Source organism: Monodelphis domestica, chromosome 4 (genome assembly GCF_027887165.1).
Source record: "Monodelphis domestica isolate mMonDom1 chromosome 4, mMonDom1.pri, whole genome shotgun sequence".
Lineage (NCBI taxonomy): Eukaryota > Metazoa > Chordata > Mammalia > Didelphimorphia > Didelphidae > Monodelphis > Monodelphis domestica.
Window position 1 is genome coordinate 417,405,733 of NC_077230.1, and position 17,863 is coordinate 417,423,595.

The 17,863-nt window shown below is 48.8% G+C and overlaps 1 protein-coding gene across 3 annotated transcripts in view; it reads right to left on the reverse strand.

Moving 5' to 3' along the window:
* The window catches only part of GRAMD1A (GRAM domain containing 1A), a 31,387-nt gene that overhangs the window by 5,601 nt on the left and 7,923 nt on the right, over nucleotides 1-17,863 (reverse strand). For all 3 annotated transcript variants that reach the window (XM_056825288.1, XM_056825287.1, XM_056825289.1), the window contains 11 exons: nucleotides 6,528-6,753; nucleotides 6,400-6,420; nucleotides 5,772-5,856; nucleotides 5,408-5,511; nucleotides 5,181-5,276; nucleotides 3,785-3,865; nucleotides 2,815-2,930; nucleotides 2,566-2,719; nucleotides 962-1,136; nucleotides 742-885; nucleotides 75-193 (listed from right to left, as the gene is read on the reverse strand). In XM_056825288.1, coding sequence (XP_056681266.1) covers nucleotides 75-193; nucleotides 742-885; nucleotides 962-1,136; nucleotides 2,566-2,719; nucleotides 2,815-2,930; nucleotides 3,785-3,865; nucleotides 5,181-5,276; nucleotides 5,408-5,511; nucleotides 5,772-5,856; nucleotides 6,400-6,420; nucleotides 6,528-6,753 — 1,321 coding nt within the window. The remainder of the gene's footprint in view (nucleotides 1-74; nucleotides 194-741; nucleotides 886-961; nucleotides 1,137-2,565; nucleotides 2,720-2,814; nucleotides 2,931-3,784; nucleotides 3,866-5,180; nucleotides 5,277-5,407; nucleotides 5,512-5,771; nucleotides 5,857-6,399; nucleotides 6,421-6,527; nucleotides 6,754-17,863) is intronic.

Here is a 17,863-nt window from a genome sequence, read left to right on the forward strand (position 1 = left end):
TTCTCTCCACATCTCTTTTCCTGGCCCTTCCTCTTCCCCGGCGTCCAGCCCAAAGCACCCACTTCCTCCCTTACCTGAGTCTCCACCACAGCTGCACTCTTGGGCCCGAGGGGGTTGCTGATGGGGATGGTGTAAGACAGGACGCGGCTCTGGTGACATTTGCTCTCCCCGCTCCATGGAGTAAATGTCACATCTGGGATGGAGAGAGGAGGAGTGAGGAGCGGCCTGTTCTCTCCCCCGAATGCCTTCACCCCATACCGCAGGCCAAAAGAAGGCAGCTTCTCCCCCACCCTCTCTTCCAGGACACCCTCCTAAAAGAAGGGCTTCTCTGCCCGGGTCTCTCAGCTTGTTGGAACCGCGGTCTCCTGAGAAGCGTTTGGGATGGTTATTGTTGTTCAGTCATTTTTCAATCACGTCCAGCTCTGTGTGAGCCCATTTGGGCTTTTCCCGACAGAGATACTAGCGTGGTGAGCCAGTTCCTTCTCCGGCTCATTTTATAGATGGGGAAACTGAGGCCAGCAGGGGAAAGAGACGTGCCCAGGGTCACCCAGCCAGGAAGTGTCTGAGCCCACATCTGAGCTCCGGGAGATGAATGGCCATCGTCCCGGGAGGGAGAGAACGGTGCCAAGGAGGAGGGAGTCCTGTCGCCACCGCCCTGGCTCCTGGGATCCCGCAACCCTCCTAGAGCAGAATCTTGGCTCTGCCGTTTGCCCCAGGCCCAACCTTGCCCTCGGTTCTGACCAGTGAATTTTCGCTGCTGGAGAAAGCCCTGCAGGAAGGGGGAGTCGGAGAAAAGCATCTGCTGCAGGCGGTCGGCCCCCATGTGGAACACACAGTTGATGAGCAGGCGGCCAGAGAGGTCCGGGAGGAAGGAGGTCAGGTCGGCTGTGGGTGGGGAAGCGCAATCATTGGTTTGGGGGGAGCTGAGGGAGGAGGCCGGGGGGGAGGGTCCCCGCCTCACCTTCCTCCGTGGCTGAGGAGGAGGAGTTGCTTGTGTCTGTCAACATCTCCTCACTGGGCAGCAGATCCAAGGAGGCCAGGGCGGCCGGACCCTCGGGGGGCATCTCGCTCGGAGGGGGCTCCGTCACTGGGGTCACTGGTTGGCTGTCGGGCTGGGCTTCTTTCTCCTCCTCTCCCTGAGGAAGCAGGAAAGCCGTCAAGCCTCCAGGCCTCCCCACGTCCCCTCCCGGGCCTGACCGAGGCTGCTCTGTCTGGAGGTGTCTGCGGACAGCTTCAGTGACAGAACGGGGAGCTCGAGGAGACCTCGGAAATGGAGCCGCCCAACGGCTCTTCCACAAAAGGAGGCCCCCTCCTGAGTTCAAGCCCTCATCGGCCCTCACATGATTCCAATATTATACAGAAGTACATATAATAGAATAACAGAAGGCTTTTGGAATAGCCTTTAAGAAAAAACCCTTCCTTCCGCCTTAGACTCGACGCTAGATATTGGCTCCAGGCAGAAGAATGGGAAAGGCGAGGCCACTGGGGTGAAGTGACTTGCCCAGGGTCACCCTGCTAGGTTTGAATGCAGGAGCTCCCGTCTCCGGGCCTGGCTCTCTATGCACTGAGCAGCGAGCTGCCCCTCTCATAGCCTTTTCTTAGTCTCTCCCCACTCGAATCCATCCTCCACTTGGCTGCCAGGAGATTTCCCGAAAGCTCGGGCCTAACCACATCATCCCCCGCTCGGCAGACTCCAGGCTCAAACACAAACGCCTGTGTTCGACGTCGATGCCTGTCGGCAGACCAAGCGGCTTGTCCAAGGATGTAGAATCAGCGTTGGAAGAGATGTGGGCGATTTAGCAGCGAAGTCTTCCTCGCCATATGCCCCCGGGCCAGTAAGCCAGAGCCTCGGCCCGCTGGCCCCTGCCATCACCCATCGTGCAGGCCGGCCTGCCTGCCTATCTGTCTGTCTGTCTGTCTGTCTGCCTGCCTGCCTGCCTGCCTGCCTGTCTGTCTGCCTGCCTGCCTGTCTCTCTCTCTGTCTGTCTGTCTGTCTATCTGTCTCTGTCTGTCTGTCTGTCTATAGGCCTGTCTGCCGGTCTGCCGGTCTGCCTGTCTGTCTGTCTCTGTCTGTCTGTCTGTCTGTCTGGCTGGCTGCCTGCCTGTCTGTCTGTCTGCCTGCCTGTCTCTCTCTGTCTGTCTGTCTGTCTCTGTCTGTCTATAGGCCTGTCTCTCTCTCTCTGTCTGTCTGTCTCTGTCTGTCTGTCTGTCTGTCTGTCTGTCTGTCTATAGGCCTGCCTGTCTGTCTGTCTGCCTGTCTGTCTCTCTCTCTCTGTCTGTCTGTCTGTCTGTCTGCCTGCCTGCCTCTCTCTCTCTGTCTGTCTGTCTGTCTGCCTGCCAGTCTGCCTGTCTGCCTGCCAGTCTGTCTGTCTGTCTGATTGTCTGTCTGTCTGTCTGTCTGTCTGCCTGCCTGTCTCTCTCTCTCTCTGTCTGTCTCTGTCTGTCTGTCTGTCTGTCTATAGGCCTGTCTGCCGGTCTGCCTGTCTGCCTGCCTGTCTGTCTATCTGCCTGCCTGCCTGTCTGCCTGTCTGCCTGTCTGTCTTCCTGCTTCTCAACACAACTCACCACGTTGTCCCCCTCGCTGCTGGCCTGGGACGGGCAGGGTGTGAGCTGGGTCCTCCGGGAGGCTGTAGGGCTGGGCTCTCGGCTGAGGTCTGGAGAGCGACGGGGCAGGGTCATGTCACTCAAGGCAATCACATCTCCCACCTCCTTGTGGCCCCTGCCAAGAAGAGAGGAAATCGATGAGGCCATGCCCGAGCCTCCCCCGAGGCCTGAGGGGCTGCCCTTCCCACTCCTCCCCAGCCTCCAGCTGACCCCAAACCATTCAGCTGCTGCAAGGGGCACACGTAGTCTTCATCCTCACTGGTGAGGCCCAGTTCTGACCCATAGCACTGATGGACCAGGTGCCACAGCTCCCGGGGGGACAGCGTCTAGCGATGGAGAGGAGCAGAGTAAGGGGGTGGGGGGACAGCAATTCCTTCCCTCGGGGAACCTTCATCCGCCTTCCTGACACTTCTGCCCACTTCCCTCCCCCTCCTGCCTGCCAAAAGAAGAGTCTTTCTGACTCCAGGCCTGGTGCTCTCTGCACGGCACCATCTAACTCCCCTATGAGGTAGCGCAGGGGAGAGAGCACCAGGCCTAGAATCAGGAAGATCCGAGTACAGATATGGCCTTAGATACATATTTAGCTGTGAGACCCTGGGCAAGTCACTTCACCCTGTCTACCTCAATTTCCTTATCTATAAAATGAGCTGGACAAGGAAATGGCAAACCACTCCAAGAAAACCAAACAACAGCTCAAATGGAGTCATAGAGTCAGACACAACTGGTTTGCCTCAGTTTCTCCATAAATCAAGGAGAAGAAAATGGCAAACCACTCTAGTGTCTTTGCCAAAAAAAAACCCAAATGGAATCATAGTCAGACACAACTGGTTTGCCTCAGTTTCCCCATAAAGCAAGAAGAAAATGGCAAAACCACTCCAGTGTCTTTGCCAAAAAACAAACAAACAAACCAAACCCAAATGGAGTCATAGAGTCAGACATAACTGGTTTGCCTCAGTTTCCTCATAAGTCAAATGAACTGGAGAAGAAATGGCAAACCACTCTAGCATCTTTGCCAAGAAAAAAAAATGGAGTCATGAAAAATTGGGCCTGACTGAAGAATAACTGACAGACTGAGCTTGCTAGATGGTTGTCACAATGCCCCCTGTTGTCCACGAGAGGGAGCATTTGGTCCACCCTAAACCGGACATCTCTCTGAGCCTCCCCAACCAGCCCCTGGTACCTTGTCCAGCAGGGCATTCTGCCAAAGGCGGAAGATGAGCAGGAAGCAGCGGTCTCGGGCCCCAAAGGAGGTGAAGAAATGCTGAGGGAAGTTGGGCAAGGAATGGCATGAAAGAAGGGGTGGGTGTGAAACAGTCTTCAGTCCTGACCTCTCCTGTGATCTTCAGCCTCTAAATCCTGCTCACTTATTTATGGCTCCATTTGGCCTTCGTCCCTCTATCCTTTATCCTCCGATTACCCCTTAGACATTCCTGCTTCCCTTTCGACCTTAGGCCCCAAGCTCTTCCCAATACTATGCCTCGCATGGCATCTTCCACCTCAACCAGTTCTCACACCCGTCTACCATTCCCCAACTCCATCCCTCAATACCATTCTCCTTAATACTCTCCCATTCCCCAGACACTCTTCCCTTCTACTGTCTGCCATCACCCAATGCTTTCCCCACAGTACCATTTCCCCCCCTCTATTCCCCAGTGTCCATTCCAATTCAGACTCTTATCTCTTGCCTCAACTACTGCAGTTTTCTCCTGAATAGTCTCCCTCTCTCCAGTCTACTCCCATCTAAGCTCCACAGAGCTGTGGGGAAAAGTGACCTTCCAGAAGTGCACGTCTAATATCACTCTCCATTCAGTAAATTTCAGTAGCTCCCTATTACCTCCAGAAGGAAATATAAATAGAAACATGGCCAGTCCATTCTCATCTTCCCATTCTTCTTACTCCATATGTTCTACAGTCATCATCCGCTCCATACCAACTTCACTCGCTATTCCTCACACAGCGCTCTATCTTCCATCTCTCCTACGACTTGTACCCATGTCTAGTCTGTTCATCCTTCTCACCTCCGTCTCTTAGAACCTTCACTTCCTTCAAGGCTCAGCTTAAGCATCATCTTTTAGGAAGTCTTTCTGAATTGACCTAGTTACTGCTGCCTTCTCGGGTTACCTTCCATCTACTCCACCTCTGTTGCTTATATAGTTAGACTTGGTGTCTCCTCTATTCCAGTATGAGTTCCTTGAAGGCAGAGAGCTTTTTCTTCTTCTTCCTATTTCCCAGTGTCTAGTACTGTGCGTGAACAGCTAGGCATTGCAGTAGATAGATTGCTGGGCCTGGAGTTAGGAAGGTTAACCTTCCTGAGTTCAAATCTGGCCTCAGACACTTCCCAGCTGTGTGACCCTGGGCAAGTCCCTTAACCCTGTTTGCCTCAGTTTCCTTATCTATAAAATGAGCTGGACAAGGAAATGGCCAACCACTCCACTAAAAAAAAAACCCCACTAGGGTCAGGAAGAGTCAACAACAAGCATTGTGCATGGTATATCAATTAAATGATTATTGACTCCCACTGAACCTCCTGTTCCTGTAATGCCTCCTCCCTCCAGGGTTCCCCCTCCATTGCTCACTTTCTCGCTCTCGGTGCAGATCTGAATGGCATTGGGGATCAGTTTGGCTGTTTTCTCCTTCTTCAAACATGTCACTTCCTTCAGCTGGATTGAGATCTGGGAGATGCAAGGAGGAACATGTAGGAGGGAGCCTCCTAGCGTGTTTCCGGCCTGGCCTCCCTTGCCCTTGCCCTTGCCCCTGCCCCTCTCTCAGCCTTGGAGAGCTGGGCCCAGGCCCCAGGCCTCACCGTGGTCTCCCAGCGGAAGATATTGCTATAGAAACAGATCCAATTTTCAGAGAGGTAGAGGCGGCCTTGGAGCAGGATGTCCCTCTGCAGGGCACAGGAGTAATCTGAGAGCAGAATGGACAAGAGGATGGGAGACGGCAGCTTAGTAATCTGAGCCCAGGAACCAGGAAGGGAGAGGAAAGGCCAGAAGGGAGGAAGGCACCAGCCAGGCAGGGAAGCAGGGCACAGGGTGAGAAGGGGAGGCTGGCAGGGAGGAAGAAAACCAGAGCTGGGCAGCACTGGGAAAACTGGCCGACCTTAGACATTCAGAAAGGGAAAGGCAGAGAGGGGGTAGAGGTGGAGGGCTTCCCCCTCCTGCTCTTACCTACAATGAGCCTCTCAGCCTCAGGAAGTTTGCTGAAGAGTTTCCTGAAGTCTTCATTTCGCTGTTTGTAGGTGGGACTCAACATCTGTTGGAGAAAAAGGGAGACACTGGGAATTTGACCTGTCCTCCCCCGTTTGCTGCCTTCCTCAAGTTCTCCTGAGCTTCCTGAGGCCCACTTAGATAACCAATCAATCAACAGGCCTTTATTAAGCACCTACTGTACGCCGAGGACCACACTAGGTGCTGGAGGTACAAGTAAAGAACAAGTCAATCCCCCGGGCACCTGTTCCCCACTGAGCCCCCTTCCAGGCTTCCGTTGCAGCCCCACTTTCCCTTTTGTCTCTCATTCCATCTCCTTCCCTTTTTTATCAGTCTTTTTATTTTTTTTAATTTGGGAAAATGTATTTAATTAATTAAGAATATTTTTCCATGGTTACATGATTCATGTTCTTTCTCTCTCCTCCTCCCAACCCCCTCCCACAGCCAACACGCAATTCCACTTTATCAGTCTTTTTGGACCAAAGAGTCTTCCATGCTTTCCAGGCCACACTTTTGCCCTCATTTCTTTCTAGAGGACGGCAGCCGGGAGCTGTTTCCATCCTCATCGGCCATGTTTCCAGATACTTACACTGTACCAGCTCTGCATTTTCTGGAAGAGAAAAGAAGAGTCAGGCTGCCCTCCCCTGAGACCCTCCCCAATTCACAGCTCTGCCTTCTCCCCCCTCCCAGCGTGCACCCGCCAGCCCTCGCTCAGACCTTGCTGTTTCTGATGAAGTTTCTGCTGCTGAGCGACTGGGTTCCAGGAGTGCTGGCCCCTCCGCCCTTCTCCGAGGAGCTGTCGGAGCCCTTTTCAGAGCCCTTCTCCACCATGGCTCCGCTCTCCTGCTCTGCAGGTGGGGACCGGTTTGGGGGCAACAGCAGCAGCCGCTTCCGAAGGGAAGGGGAGCTGCTGGGGGTGCTCCGGGCGGAGTGGGGGGCCGTGCTGCAGGGAAAATGGGAAAATTGGATGTGGGGACTCTTTGCCTTCCTAAACTCCACTTAAAGTACCCAGATTTTGAACCTGGGTCTCAGCGCGTGATCCTGAGTGTCCTAAGAAACTGGAGAAATGTTCGACTACATTTTTATGACAGTAATGGCTCAGATGTATATAAGGCTACAAGAGCATTTTCCTGTGAAGAGCTCTAGCACCCTTTTAAAAATTTTTAAACAAAAACCTTGTTGTTTAAACTATTTTTATTTTCAAACAAAAACCTTGTTGTTTAAACTTTTTTTTAAAACTCTTACCTTTTGTCTTGGAATAAATATTAAGTATTGTTTCCAAGACAAAAAAAGTGGTAAGGGCTAGGCAATGAAGAATGAAATGACTTGCCCAGGAAGTCCTACAGCTAGGAAGTATCTAAGACCAAATTTAACCCAGAATCCCATCTCTAGGTTTGGCTCTCTATCTACCGAGCCACCTACCTGCCTCCTTTAGTATCAATTATAAGACAGAAGAGTAGCAAGGGCTAGGCAATGGGGGTTAAGGGACTTGTCTAGGGTCACACAGCTAGAAAGTATCTGAGACCAGATTTGAACCCAAGACCTCCTGTCTCTCTATCCACTGAACTACCTAGCTGCCCCAGTTGAAGATGCTGAAGCTCAGGGAAGAGTGACTTGGCCAAAGTCACACAGCTAGTCAATAGCTCAACTGGAACATAAGGCCAGGGCTTCTGACTCCTGCGGCTTCTCTACACTGACTCAGTGTCCCTTATCACTCCTTCCCACTCCCAGTCCCTTTTCCCTCCTCCAGGAAGAGATCATCCCTCCCCACCTCAACATCCACCCCAGAAGAACTCCCTTCATCTGGTGCCTCTCTCTCTCCCTCTGTCTCTCTCTGTATTCCTATTTCTGTCTCTCTCCTCTCTCTCTGTCTCTCTCCTCTCTCTCTGTCTCTCTCTCTCTCTGTCTCTCCTCTCTCTCTGTCTCTCTCTCCTCTCTCTCTGTCTCTCGCTCTCCTCTCTGTCCCTCTCTCTCTCTCTCTCTGTCTCTCTCTCTCTGTCCCTCTCTCCTCTCTGTTTCTCTCTGTCTCTCGCTCTCCTCTCTGTCTCTCTCTCTGTGTCTCTGTCTCTCTCTGTGTCTCTGTCTCTGTCTCTCTCTGTGTCTCTCTCTCTCTGTGTGTCTCTCTCTCCTCTCTCTCTCTGTCTCCTCTCTCTCTGTCTCTCTGTGTGTGTGTCTCTCTGTCCCTCTCTGTCTCTCTCTCCTCTCTCTCTGTCTCTCTCTCCTCTCTCTCTCTGTCTCTCCTCTCTCTCTCTGTCCCTCTCTCTATCTCTCTCTGTCTCTCTCTGTCCCTCTATCTCTCTCTGTCTGTCTCTGTCTGTCTCTGTCTGTCTCTGTCTCTCTCTCCTCTCTCTGTCTCTCTCTCCTCTCTCTGTCTCTGTCTCTCTCTGTCTCTGTCTCTCTCCTCTGCTCTCCATTTCTCTCCTCTTTCTTCTCTTGTCTCCCTCTCTGTCTCCCTCATCTCCCTTAGTTCTCTCCCCCAGGCTTTTTACTGTCTCTTGCCTCTAGCTGCCAGATCAGGGACTCCAGGGTGTAAGGAGGAAGCCATCCTAGTCAGGGCTCTGAACTACGATCTCAGACATCACTCTTGCAGCTCAGACGTGATCTTTTAAGATTCTGCCTTTCCCTCTCCTTTCCCACCCCTCACCCCCTTCCCTGCCCTCCCCCCTAGCCCTTGGCTCTTTCTCCCGCTGGCCACACTCTCCTCCTCCCTTCCCTATCTCACCCCTCTGGTGGACTGGCCCAACCCTGCACTTGGTCCTCTCGATGAGTCTCCTGGGCCCCTTCTGCTCCGCCCAGTCTTGGCTGGCTTCTCCCTCCGCCCCCTCTGCCTCTATGTCTCCATCTCCTCTCTGTCTCATTCTATAAGTCTCCCTCCTCTAGGCGACTATGGGTGTGTGATGCGGTGTGGTCACTGTGTCTGCTGGTTTGGCTTCCTTGTTCACTCTGGTCCCAGAAGAGGAGCCTATTGGGCAGTGGTTACAGACACATCAATAATGCAGTTTTCAAAGTCAGCAGAGAAGCATAAAACAAAGGGGTTGGATGAGAAGATCTGGGAGGATTCTCAGTTGTAAAAATCTCTGAATATGAGCAAGCCTGGTTCCTGCCCAGCCCTAGAGCTATGATTCTCTTTGAGGGGTCCCTATCCTGATGAGGAAGAACTGTGGGAGGAGAAACGCAGAAGAAAGACATATGATTGGTCACTTGTTAATAGGGGTAGAGGATTTGGGTTTTTTTTGTTGTTGTTTTTTAATAAAACCCTTACCTTCTGTCTTGGAGTTAATACTGTGTATTGGCTCCAAGGCAGAGGAGTGGTAAGGGCTAGGCAATGGGGGTCAAGTGACTTGCCCAGGGTCACACAGCTGGGAAGTGGCTGAGGTCACATTTGAACCTAGGACCTCCCGTCTCTAGGTCTGACTCTCCATCCACTGAGCTACCTGGCTGCCCCCGGGGGTTTTGGTTTTTAAAGATTTCTCTGTTATAAAAAAGAATAGTATGGAAAGAGATATTAATATAATCACAGGTATAAGCCAGTGGAATTGCTTGTTGGTGCTGGGAGTGGGGAGGGAAGAGAGGAGGGAGAACATGAATCATGTAACCATGGAAAAATATTCTAAAATTGAGGGGTCACTTTTCAGTCTCCCTCCTTCTGTCATCCTATTGTATTTATGTGGAGGGGAGAGGCAGACTGGAACTTTCCACTCTGATTCTTAGGAAATGGCACAAGATAAGGGAGACAAGAGAGGAAAGAAGAGAGAAATGAAGGAGAGCAGAGGAGAGAAAGAGAGAAGAGAGAGAGAGAAGAGAAGAGAGAGAGAGAGAGAGAGAGAGAGAGAGAGAGAGAGAGAGAGAGAGAGAGAGAGAAGAGAAGAGAAGAGAAGAGAAGAGAAGAGAAGAGAAGAGAAGAGAAGAGAAGAGAAGAGAAGAGAAGAGAAGAGAAGAGAAGAGAAGAGAAGAGAAGAGAGAAGAGAGAGAGGGAGGGAGAGAGAGAGGGAGAAAGAGAGACAGAGAGAGAGGGGGGAGAGAGAGAGGGAGAAAGAGAGAGAGAGAGAAGAGAGAGAGGGAGAAAGAGAGAGACAGAGAGAGGGGGGGAGAGAGAGAGAAGAGAGAGGGAGGGAGAGAGAGGGAGAAAGAGAGAGACAGAGAGAGAGGGGGGAGAGAGAGAGGGAGAAAGAGAGAGAGGCACAGAGAGAGAAAGAGGAGGGAGGGAGGGAGGGAAGGAGAGAGAGAGAGAGAGAGAGAGAGAGAGAGAGAGAGAGAGAGAGAGAGAGAGAGAGGGAGAGAGGGAGGGAGAGAGAGGGAGAGAGAGAGAGGGAGGGAGAGAGAGGGAGAGGGAGAGAGAGAGGCGGAGAGAGAGAGGGAGAAAGAGAGAAAGAGAGAAAGAAGAAGGGAGGGAGGGAGAGAGAGAGGGAGAGAGAGAGAGAAGGTTGGAGATCATTTAATTGCTTTAGGACTGAAAAAGAAAACTCATAAGATCTCTACAGTTCAGGGAACTCTTTATCCTATCTAATAAAACATGAAGTAGAAGCTTAACACATTTGATTAACATAAAGAAGATATTGTTTTCTTTGTTCTGGCATAAATGGTTAATGCTAACAAGGACACATTCTCTCTCTTTATTTTATTAAGTTCTATATCTGCTCTTAATAAAACCCACTTTGTAAGAAACTGTTATTCTGGGGTAGCTAGCTGGCTCAGTGGATAGAATGCCAGGCCTACAGTCAGAAAGATCTGGATTCAAATTTGATCTCAGATACTTACTAGCTGTCTGACCCTGGGCAAGTCACTGAATCCTGGATGCCTAGTCCTTGCTACTCTTTTGACTTAGGGAAAAAAAAAAAGGAAGGAAGGAAGCAAACTCTGGCTCCAGCATCTCAGAAGGACAGAGAAAAAAGGATGGGCAATATCATCTATGGAATCTGGAGACACACATGTCCATCGCTTAGTGATACTGAATGTCACACTCTTGAATGAATAGCTGCAGTTTACCTGTCTGCCTGTATCCGGAGCTGCCTTATCTGGGCAGTAGTTAGTAGGGACCCTGAAAACCTATGGCTTTTTGACCATGGACAAGCCAGTTAAGCACAGTGATTAGCCAAGCCACTACGATCATTCCAGGAAAAGATGTATCAGTCCAATGCCCTACTTACTCAACTCACCATCCCAAGGACTTCCCTAGCTAAGTGTTAATACTACACCAAGGAGGTGGTGGGTGGTGGTGGTGGTTATTGTTGAGTTGTTCAGGCATTATGAACTCTACATAACCCTATGGACACTATCTTTGGGGTTTTCTTGGCAAAGATCCTGGAGTGGTTTGCTATTTCATTCTCTAGTGTGTCCCCATTTTACAGATGAGAAGGAGTTGAGTGACTTGCCCAGGGTTACATAGCTATTAAGTGTCGGAGGCTGGATTTGAACTCGGGTCTTCTTGAATCCAGGCTTGATGACCACTCCCCATTAAAGAGCTGTCTTCCCTTTATTAGAAAATAAGTTCCTTAAGGGCAGGACCTGACTCACTGTTGCCATTTGTATCTCCAGGGCTTGTTATGTTGCTTGGTGAGCAGTAAGTGCTTGAGAAATGCTTTTTCATTCACTTACTGCAAATTTAAGGAGCTTTTTAAACTACCTTCTAGCTGTGAGACAATGTAATGTGCTGAGGATGCAAAGATTAAAATCAAAACAGTCTCTGCCCTCAAGAAGCCTATATCATATAGGAGGAAATACTGAAAACAGAGAAGTAAATACAAATATATGCAAATAATTACAAAGCAATTTCTAAAGGGAACTAGGTTGCTCACTGGATAAAGCACCTGCAGTCTAGAGGACCTGGGTTCAAATCTGGCCTCAAACACTTATTATCTGTGTGACCCTGGGCAAGTCACTTAACCTCAGTTGCCTACCCCTCACCACTCTTCTGTCTTGGAACTGATGCTTAGTATCCATTCTAAGGCAGAAGGTAAGGGTTTTTTTTTTTATTAAGTTTTTCTTTTTACATTTAAATTTCTTTTAAAAGGAATATGTTATTTTTTCCTGCTACATGTAAAAATGATTTTTAACATTCCTTTTTTTTCTTAAGTTTTGAGTTCCAAATTTGTTCCCTTCTTAAACAAGTAATTTCTAGATGCCAGGGTGACAAGCCCAAACTGCAAGAGGAATCAGGAAAGATTTCTTCAGTAAGATGCTCAGCTGAGCTTGGAAGGGAAGGCAGTAAGGGTCAGGAGGATGAGCATTCCAGCTCTTGGCGTCAGACTTCCAAAGATCCTGGCCATATTTCCAAGAGCTGCTTACCACCTGGGGCAGTACTGGGGGCAGGGGAGAGTGGGGCAGGGCAGAGATCTAAAGTATAAGAATTTCAGAAACTATAAATTAATCTCCAGATCACAGATATTGTAGGCTCAAAAACCATCACAAGATCACTGCTCCAACTAATCCCTTGCAGAGGGAAAAAACTTGGGCCCACGATGGCACTGGTTACACATAGAATCAGTAGTAGGTCTGTTTGGGGTTTCAGAATTAGATTTTGGTGTGACTAATGGCCAGGGGATTTTCATCTCAAGCTGCTAAAGAATGAAAACTCTGCTGAGTGATCCTTCTTGCCCCTTCAAGATAATCTAATGGCCTTGAGCCCAGCAGTCAGGGCTCTATCCTATCTCTTCTGATACTCCCCCATAGAGCCTGCCTACTCTGGCTAAAGTGGTGCAAACCTCTGCTCAGACCATTGTCTATGGATGCTCTTTTGCCCTGATGCTCATTTCTACCTGTTAAAATCCTGCCCAGCTCAAGTACTTCTAGAAACTCTCTTGACCTCATACCCAACTCAGAAATGATTTCTTCCTCCTTAGAATCTATTTTCCAGTGGGCGTACTAGGTGGCACAGAGGATAGAGCACCAGGTCTACATTCAGGAAGATTCATCTTCATGAGTTCAAATCTAGCTTCAGATATTTACTAGCTGCATGACCCTGGGCAAATCACTTCACCCAATCCACCTCCATTTCCTCATTTGTAGAATGAACTGGAGAAGGAAATGACAAACCACCCCAGTGTCTGCCAAGAAAACCCCAGTGGGATCACAAGGAGTTGTAAAGGGAACCCTGGACAGGTCACGTCACCACATCTGCCTCAGTTTCCTCCTCTGTAAAATGACCAAGAGAAGAAAATGGCAAGCCACTTCAGTATCTTTGCTAAGAAAAACCCCAAGGGGATTAGGAAGAACCAGTCACAACTAAAATGATAGGACAAACAACAATTATATGATGTCTTCTGAGATCTGGCTCAAATTTCACTTCCCCACAGGATCACAGATTTAGAGCTGGGAGGGATTTCAAGAGGCCACTGAGTCTAGACTCTTCCATTTCTAGCTGAGGGAAGTGAGGCCCAGGAAGGGAAGCACACCATCTCACCCAAGATCACCCGTTAGGAAGCAGCAGAGCTGACCCGAAATTTAGAGGTTACCTCAGGAATGTTTTAGGACCCCCAAAGCCAACTTGCCTAAAACCCACGGCTTCTTGGTAACCCCTAGATCTGCTCCTTTGAACCTCACTGTTTCTGTCTGTGGTGCCAGCATTCAGTTAGCCCCTCAGAGTCAACATCTCTGTCCCTCCTTTCCATCATGAGACCCCTCAGGCCTGGCCCCCTCATTTCCTATTTAAAGTCCTCCCCTGCTATTCTTTTTTTTTTTTTAACTCTTATCGTCTATCTTAGAGTCAATACCAAGTATTGGTTCCAAGGCAGAAGAGCAATAAGGGATAGGCAATTGGGACCGAATGGCTTGTCCAGGGTCACGCAGCTAGGGAGTATCTGAGGTCAGATTTGAACCCAAGACCTCCTGGCTCTCTATCCACTGAGCCACCTAGCCGCCCCTCTCCCCTACTATTCTTGCTAAGAAATAACCCGAAGTATCTTTGCTAAGAACCCCCCCCCCATGGGGTCACAAAGAATTGGTCCCAGGCAGGCACTCTTTCTGACCAACTTACCTCGCTTACTGTAAAGACCTTCAAATGAGTCTCTCTCTCTATCAGTAAAGAGCAGGTTGGTGGCGCAGTGGATAAAGTGCCGGGCTTGGAATCAGGAGGAACTGATTTCAAATCTGGCCTCAGACACTTCCTAGCTGCGCGGCTCTGGACAAGTTACTTAACTCTGTTTGCCCGTTTCCTCACCTGTAAAATAAGCTGAAGGACATGGCAAACCACTCTAGTATTTCTGCCAAGAAAACCACAAATGGGGTCACACGCAGAACTGAACAACCAAACAACAACTAACTCCAGTCGTCTCTGCGCCAATCTAGCCAAACTAATGCAACACATCTAGATGGTTGGGTCTCTCCTTTGCTCAGAAACCTTCTGCAGCTCCCTATTGCTTATGAAATAGAGATCCAGGTTCTTTGGCTGCTTTTAAGGCCCTTTCACGACCACTGGGAACCTTTCCCTTTTGCTTTCAGTACATGAACTAATGAGCACTTAGTAGGCACTTCCTTGACGGGGCAGAAAGCCTTTCCACTTGGTTCGTGAATGAAAGAATTTAGTAGGCACTGACTATACTCTGAGGGCTCTATGAGTTCCCAACTCATCTCTGTCCTTTTCCTGCTTTGTGTATGCCATAGGAAATAGCAGGGCTGTTCTAGAAGACTCTTCCCTCGCTTAATTCCTTAGCCTTTAAAGTCCAGTACAGGTGATTCTTCCCAAGACATCTCCCTGGACAGCCTGCTGGTGCATGGGATAGTGCCAGGCCTGGAGTCAGGAAAACTTGAGTTCAAATCCAGCCTCTGACACTTGCTAGTGATGTGGCCCCAGACAAGTCTCTTAACACCTATTTGCCTGGAGACCTACCAGAAAAGGAAAGGGCAAACCACTCCAACATCTTTGCTGAGAAAACCTCCGTGGGCTTGGCCAACAACAAAATGTCTCCTTCCTTTCTGTCTCCAACCTTGTCGTTCCAACCATCTAATACCTTGATGGTGGTCTTATGGTACTCTGGGAAGTAAGGCGGCCCCGAGAAGTGATGTCATCGGTGTAGGGAACTCCCAGATGAAGAAACTCCTTTTAGCAATGCAGAACATCCTTCCTCTGCTACAAGAGCTGTGTGGAATACTGCCTGCTCTGACACAACTAGTCAGCATGTGATGGGGGAGGACTTGAACCCAGCTCCTCCTGACTCCTGGTCCAGTTCTCTTTCTATAATGCCATGAAGCCCTCTTATAATCCCAATAAGAGATGGTGTGTAATGTGCGAGGGTCGAGGAATGCTTTCTCCTTTGGTCCTTATAGTGAGCAGGGAAACTGAGGCTCTGGCATGGTTCTGGCGGAAGTGTCGGAAGCAGAATTTGAAACCTGCTCTAGGTTCCTGATTCCAGTGTGTTTCCCACTTGTAGCACTACTCTCTCTATTCTAATCTAAATAATAAATATATCTAATATCTAATAAAATGATCTAATAATAATATTATATATAAATAATATCTAATAAAATATATCTAATATTCTAATAATAATTTTAATGATGATGTCCATATAAATAGAACAAATTCTGATAATTTTAATGATGATACTACAATGTCAATAAATTGAATACATTCTAATAATTTTACTTCTAATAATGGAAATATTAACCATACTAAATTATTATTATTTTAGTAACAATGTAAATATTAAATATTTACTTACTATTAGATAGTACCTACTCTGTGCCAGGTACTGTGCCAAGTACTTTACACAAATTACTTTACTTAATCCTCACAACCACCCTGGGAACTGGGTGCTACTCTTATCCTCCTCATTTTACAGTTGAGACTACTGAAGCAAATAAAGGTTAAATGACTTGCCCAGGGTCACACAGCTAGGCAGTGTCTGAGGATTCCTATGAGCTCAGGTCCAGTGCTATCTTCACTGTTGCCAAATTGCCCCCCATAAGGGCAATGATTATGTTTTATCTAAATTTCAGTTACCAACTTTCCACCCCAAGTCTTAACAAAGATAGCAAGTCATTCTGATCACATCAATCCCCTGCTTAAGAATGCTCAGTGGCTCCCTAGTGCCTCCAGCAAAAATACAAACATCTCAGACTGGCAATCTGATTCCAGCCTCTCTCCTCTCCCCACCCCCCCAACCCCACCCTCTGTCTCTCTCTGTCTCTCTCTCTCTCTCTCTCCAGCCATGGCTCCCTTTTAATGATCTCTATTCCAGCTAAACTACCGGCTGCTGTTCCCTGAACTTCTGTGCACGAGGAGTGACCTGTCCTTACCTCCACTCCCCATCAGAAACCTTCAAGGCTCGGCGGCTCAAGGCCCACTTTCTCTACAAGTCACTGGGCACGAGTTCTCCGTGTTCTGTCCCTCCTGCCCTAATCTTGGGATCTGGTTGGCCTTACAAGCAAGGCTAAGTGGGACATCAACCCTTGAAGGCAGGCACTGTTGCTCGCTGTGCTAAGAAGTCAAAAAAGGCTTCTCGGCTCCTATCTGGGGCGACAGTGGTGCGCTCTGAGCCTCGATGTGTCTAAGGACCACCACTGGAGAGCTGGAGAGGGTTGCCTCTTGGACCCAGGTCAATGAAGATTAGGAATTGAGGCTACTTAGCCTGAATCAAGGTGAAGGGAGGCACAGGACGCTTTCTTCAAGGAATGGAATGATGTGGGATTTAGAGCCAGAAGGGGATGCACATCACCAAAGCCACCGCTCTCATTTTACAGATAAGCAGATAAAGAAACATTTTACAGATAAAGGACAGGTTAAGCAACTGGACAACCATCACCAGGAAATAAATAAGGAAAATCTCTCCTATGGGAAAAGAATTGGACTTCTTCTGCCTGGCCCGAAATGACAAAGCAAAGGGTGGGAAGACCAAGAGAAGCTGATTTCATCAGGACGGGTCTTCCCAAATGGTTGGCATTGGCCAGTCCAGGCCCTAGGTCTAGTAGGGGGAGAGAAAACATACTGTAGAGGGGGAAAATGCGCTTGGAATCAGGAGTCTACACACACAGTAGATAGAGCACCAGGCCCAGAGTCAGGAGGACCTGAATTAAAATCCTGCCTCAGCCATTTATTAGCTGAGGCCCTGGCCAATTAACTTATTACCTATCTCCAGGACAGCTAGGTGGTGCACAGAGTGCCAGGCCTGGAGTCAGGAAGACTCATCTTCTTGAATTCAAATCTGGCCTTAGATACTTCCTAGCTGTGTGACCCTGGGCAAGGCACTGAAGTCTGGCTGCCTCGGTTTCCTCATCTGTAAAATGAGCTAGAGAAGGAAATGACAAATCACTCCAATATCTTTGCCAAGAAAATCCAAATGGGGTCATGAAGGGTCAAACATGACTGAAATGACAAATCCTAGTGGGGGCTTTGGCCACTCCAAAAGACAGAGGTAATGGGAACATATTCCAGAGACAGGAGGAAGCATGAGCAAGGACAAAGAGGCAGGAGATGAAGGGTCACGTACAAGGAAGAACAAATAGGCCAGTTTGTCTCAAACGTAGACTGTATGGAAGAGAAGTGAGGAGAAAGGAAATGATGGAAAATTAATCTAGAAAGACGGGCTGGAGTCAGTTTTTGAAAGATGGTCAACGTCCAACAGAAGAGTTTTTATTTTATCAAAAGGCTCGAAGGAAGCAACTGTAGCTTCTTGAGCAGAGGAGTACTATGGCCAGATCTGTGCCTTAAGAAATACGCAGACTTTGTGGTGGTAAAAAATTGGAAAATGAGGGGATGCCTTTCGATTGGGGAATGACTGAACAAATTGTGGTATCTGATGGTGATGGAATACTATTGTGCTCAAAGGAATGAACTGGAGGGATTCCACGTGAACTGGAAGAGCCTCCAGAAATTGATGCAGAGCGAAAGGAGCAGAACCAGGAGAACATTGTACACAGAGACTGATACACGGTGGTACGATCAAATGTAATGGACTTCTCTACTAGCAGCAATGCAATGATCCAGAACAATTATGAGGGACTCATGAGAAAGAATGTTATCCACATCCAGAGAAAGAACCGTGGGAGGAGAAGCACAGAAGAAAAACAAATGACTTATTTGGTTTTAAAAGATTGCTCTATTGCCAAAATGAATAATA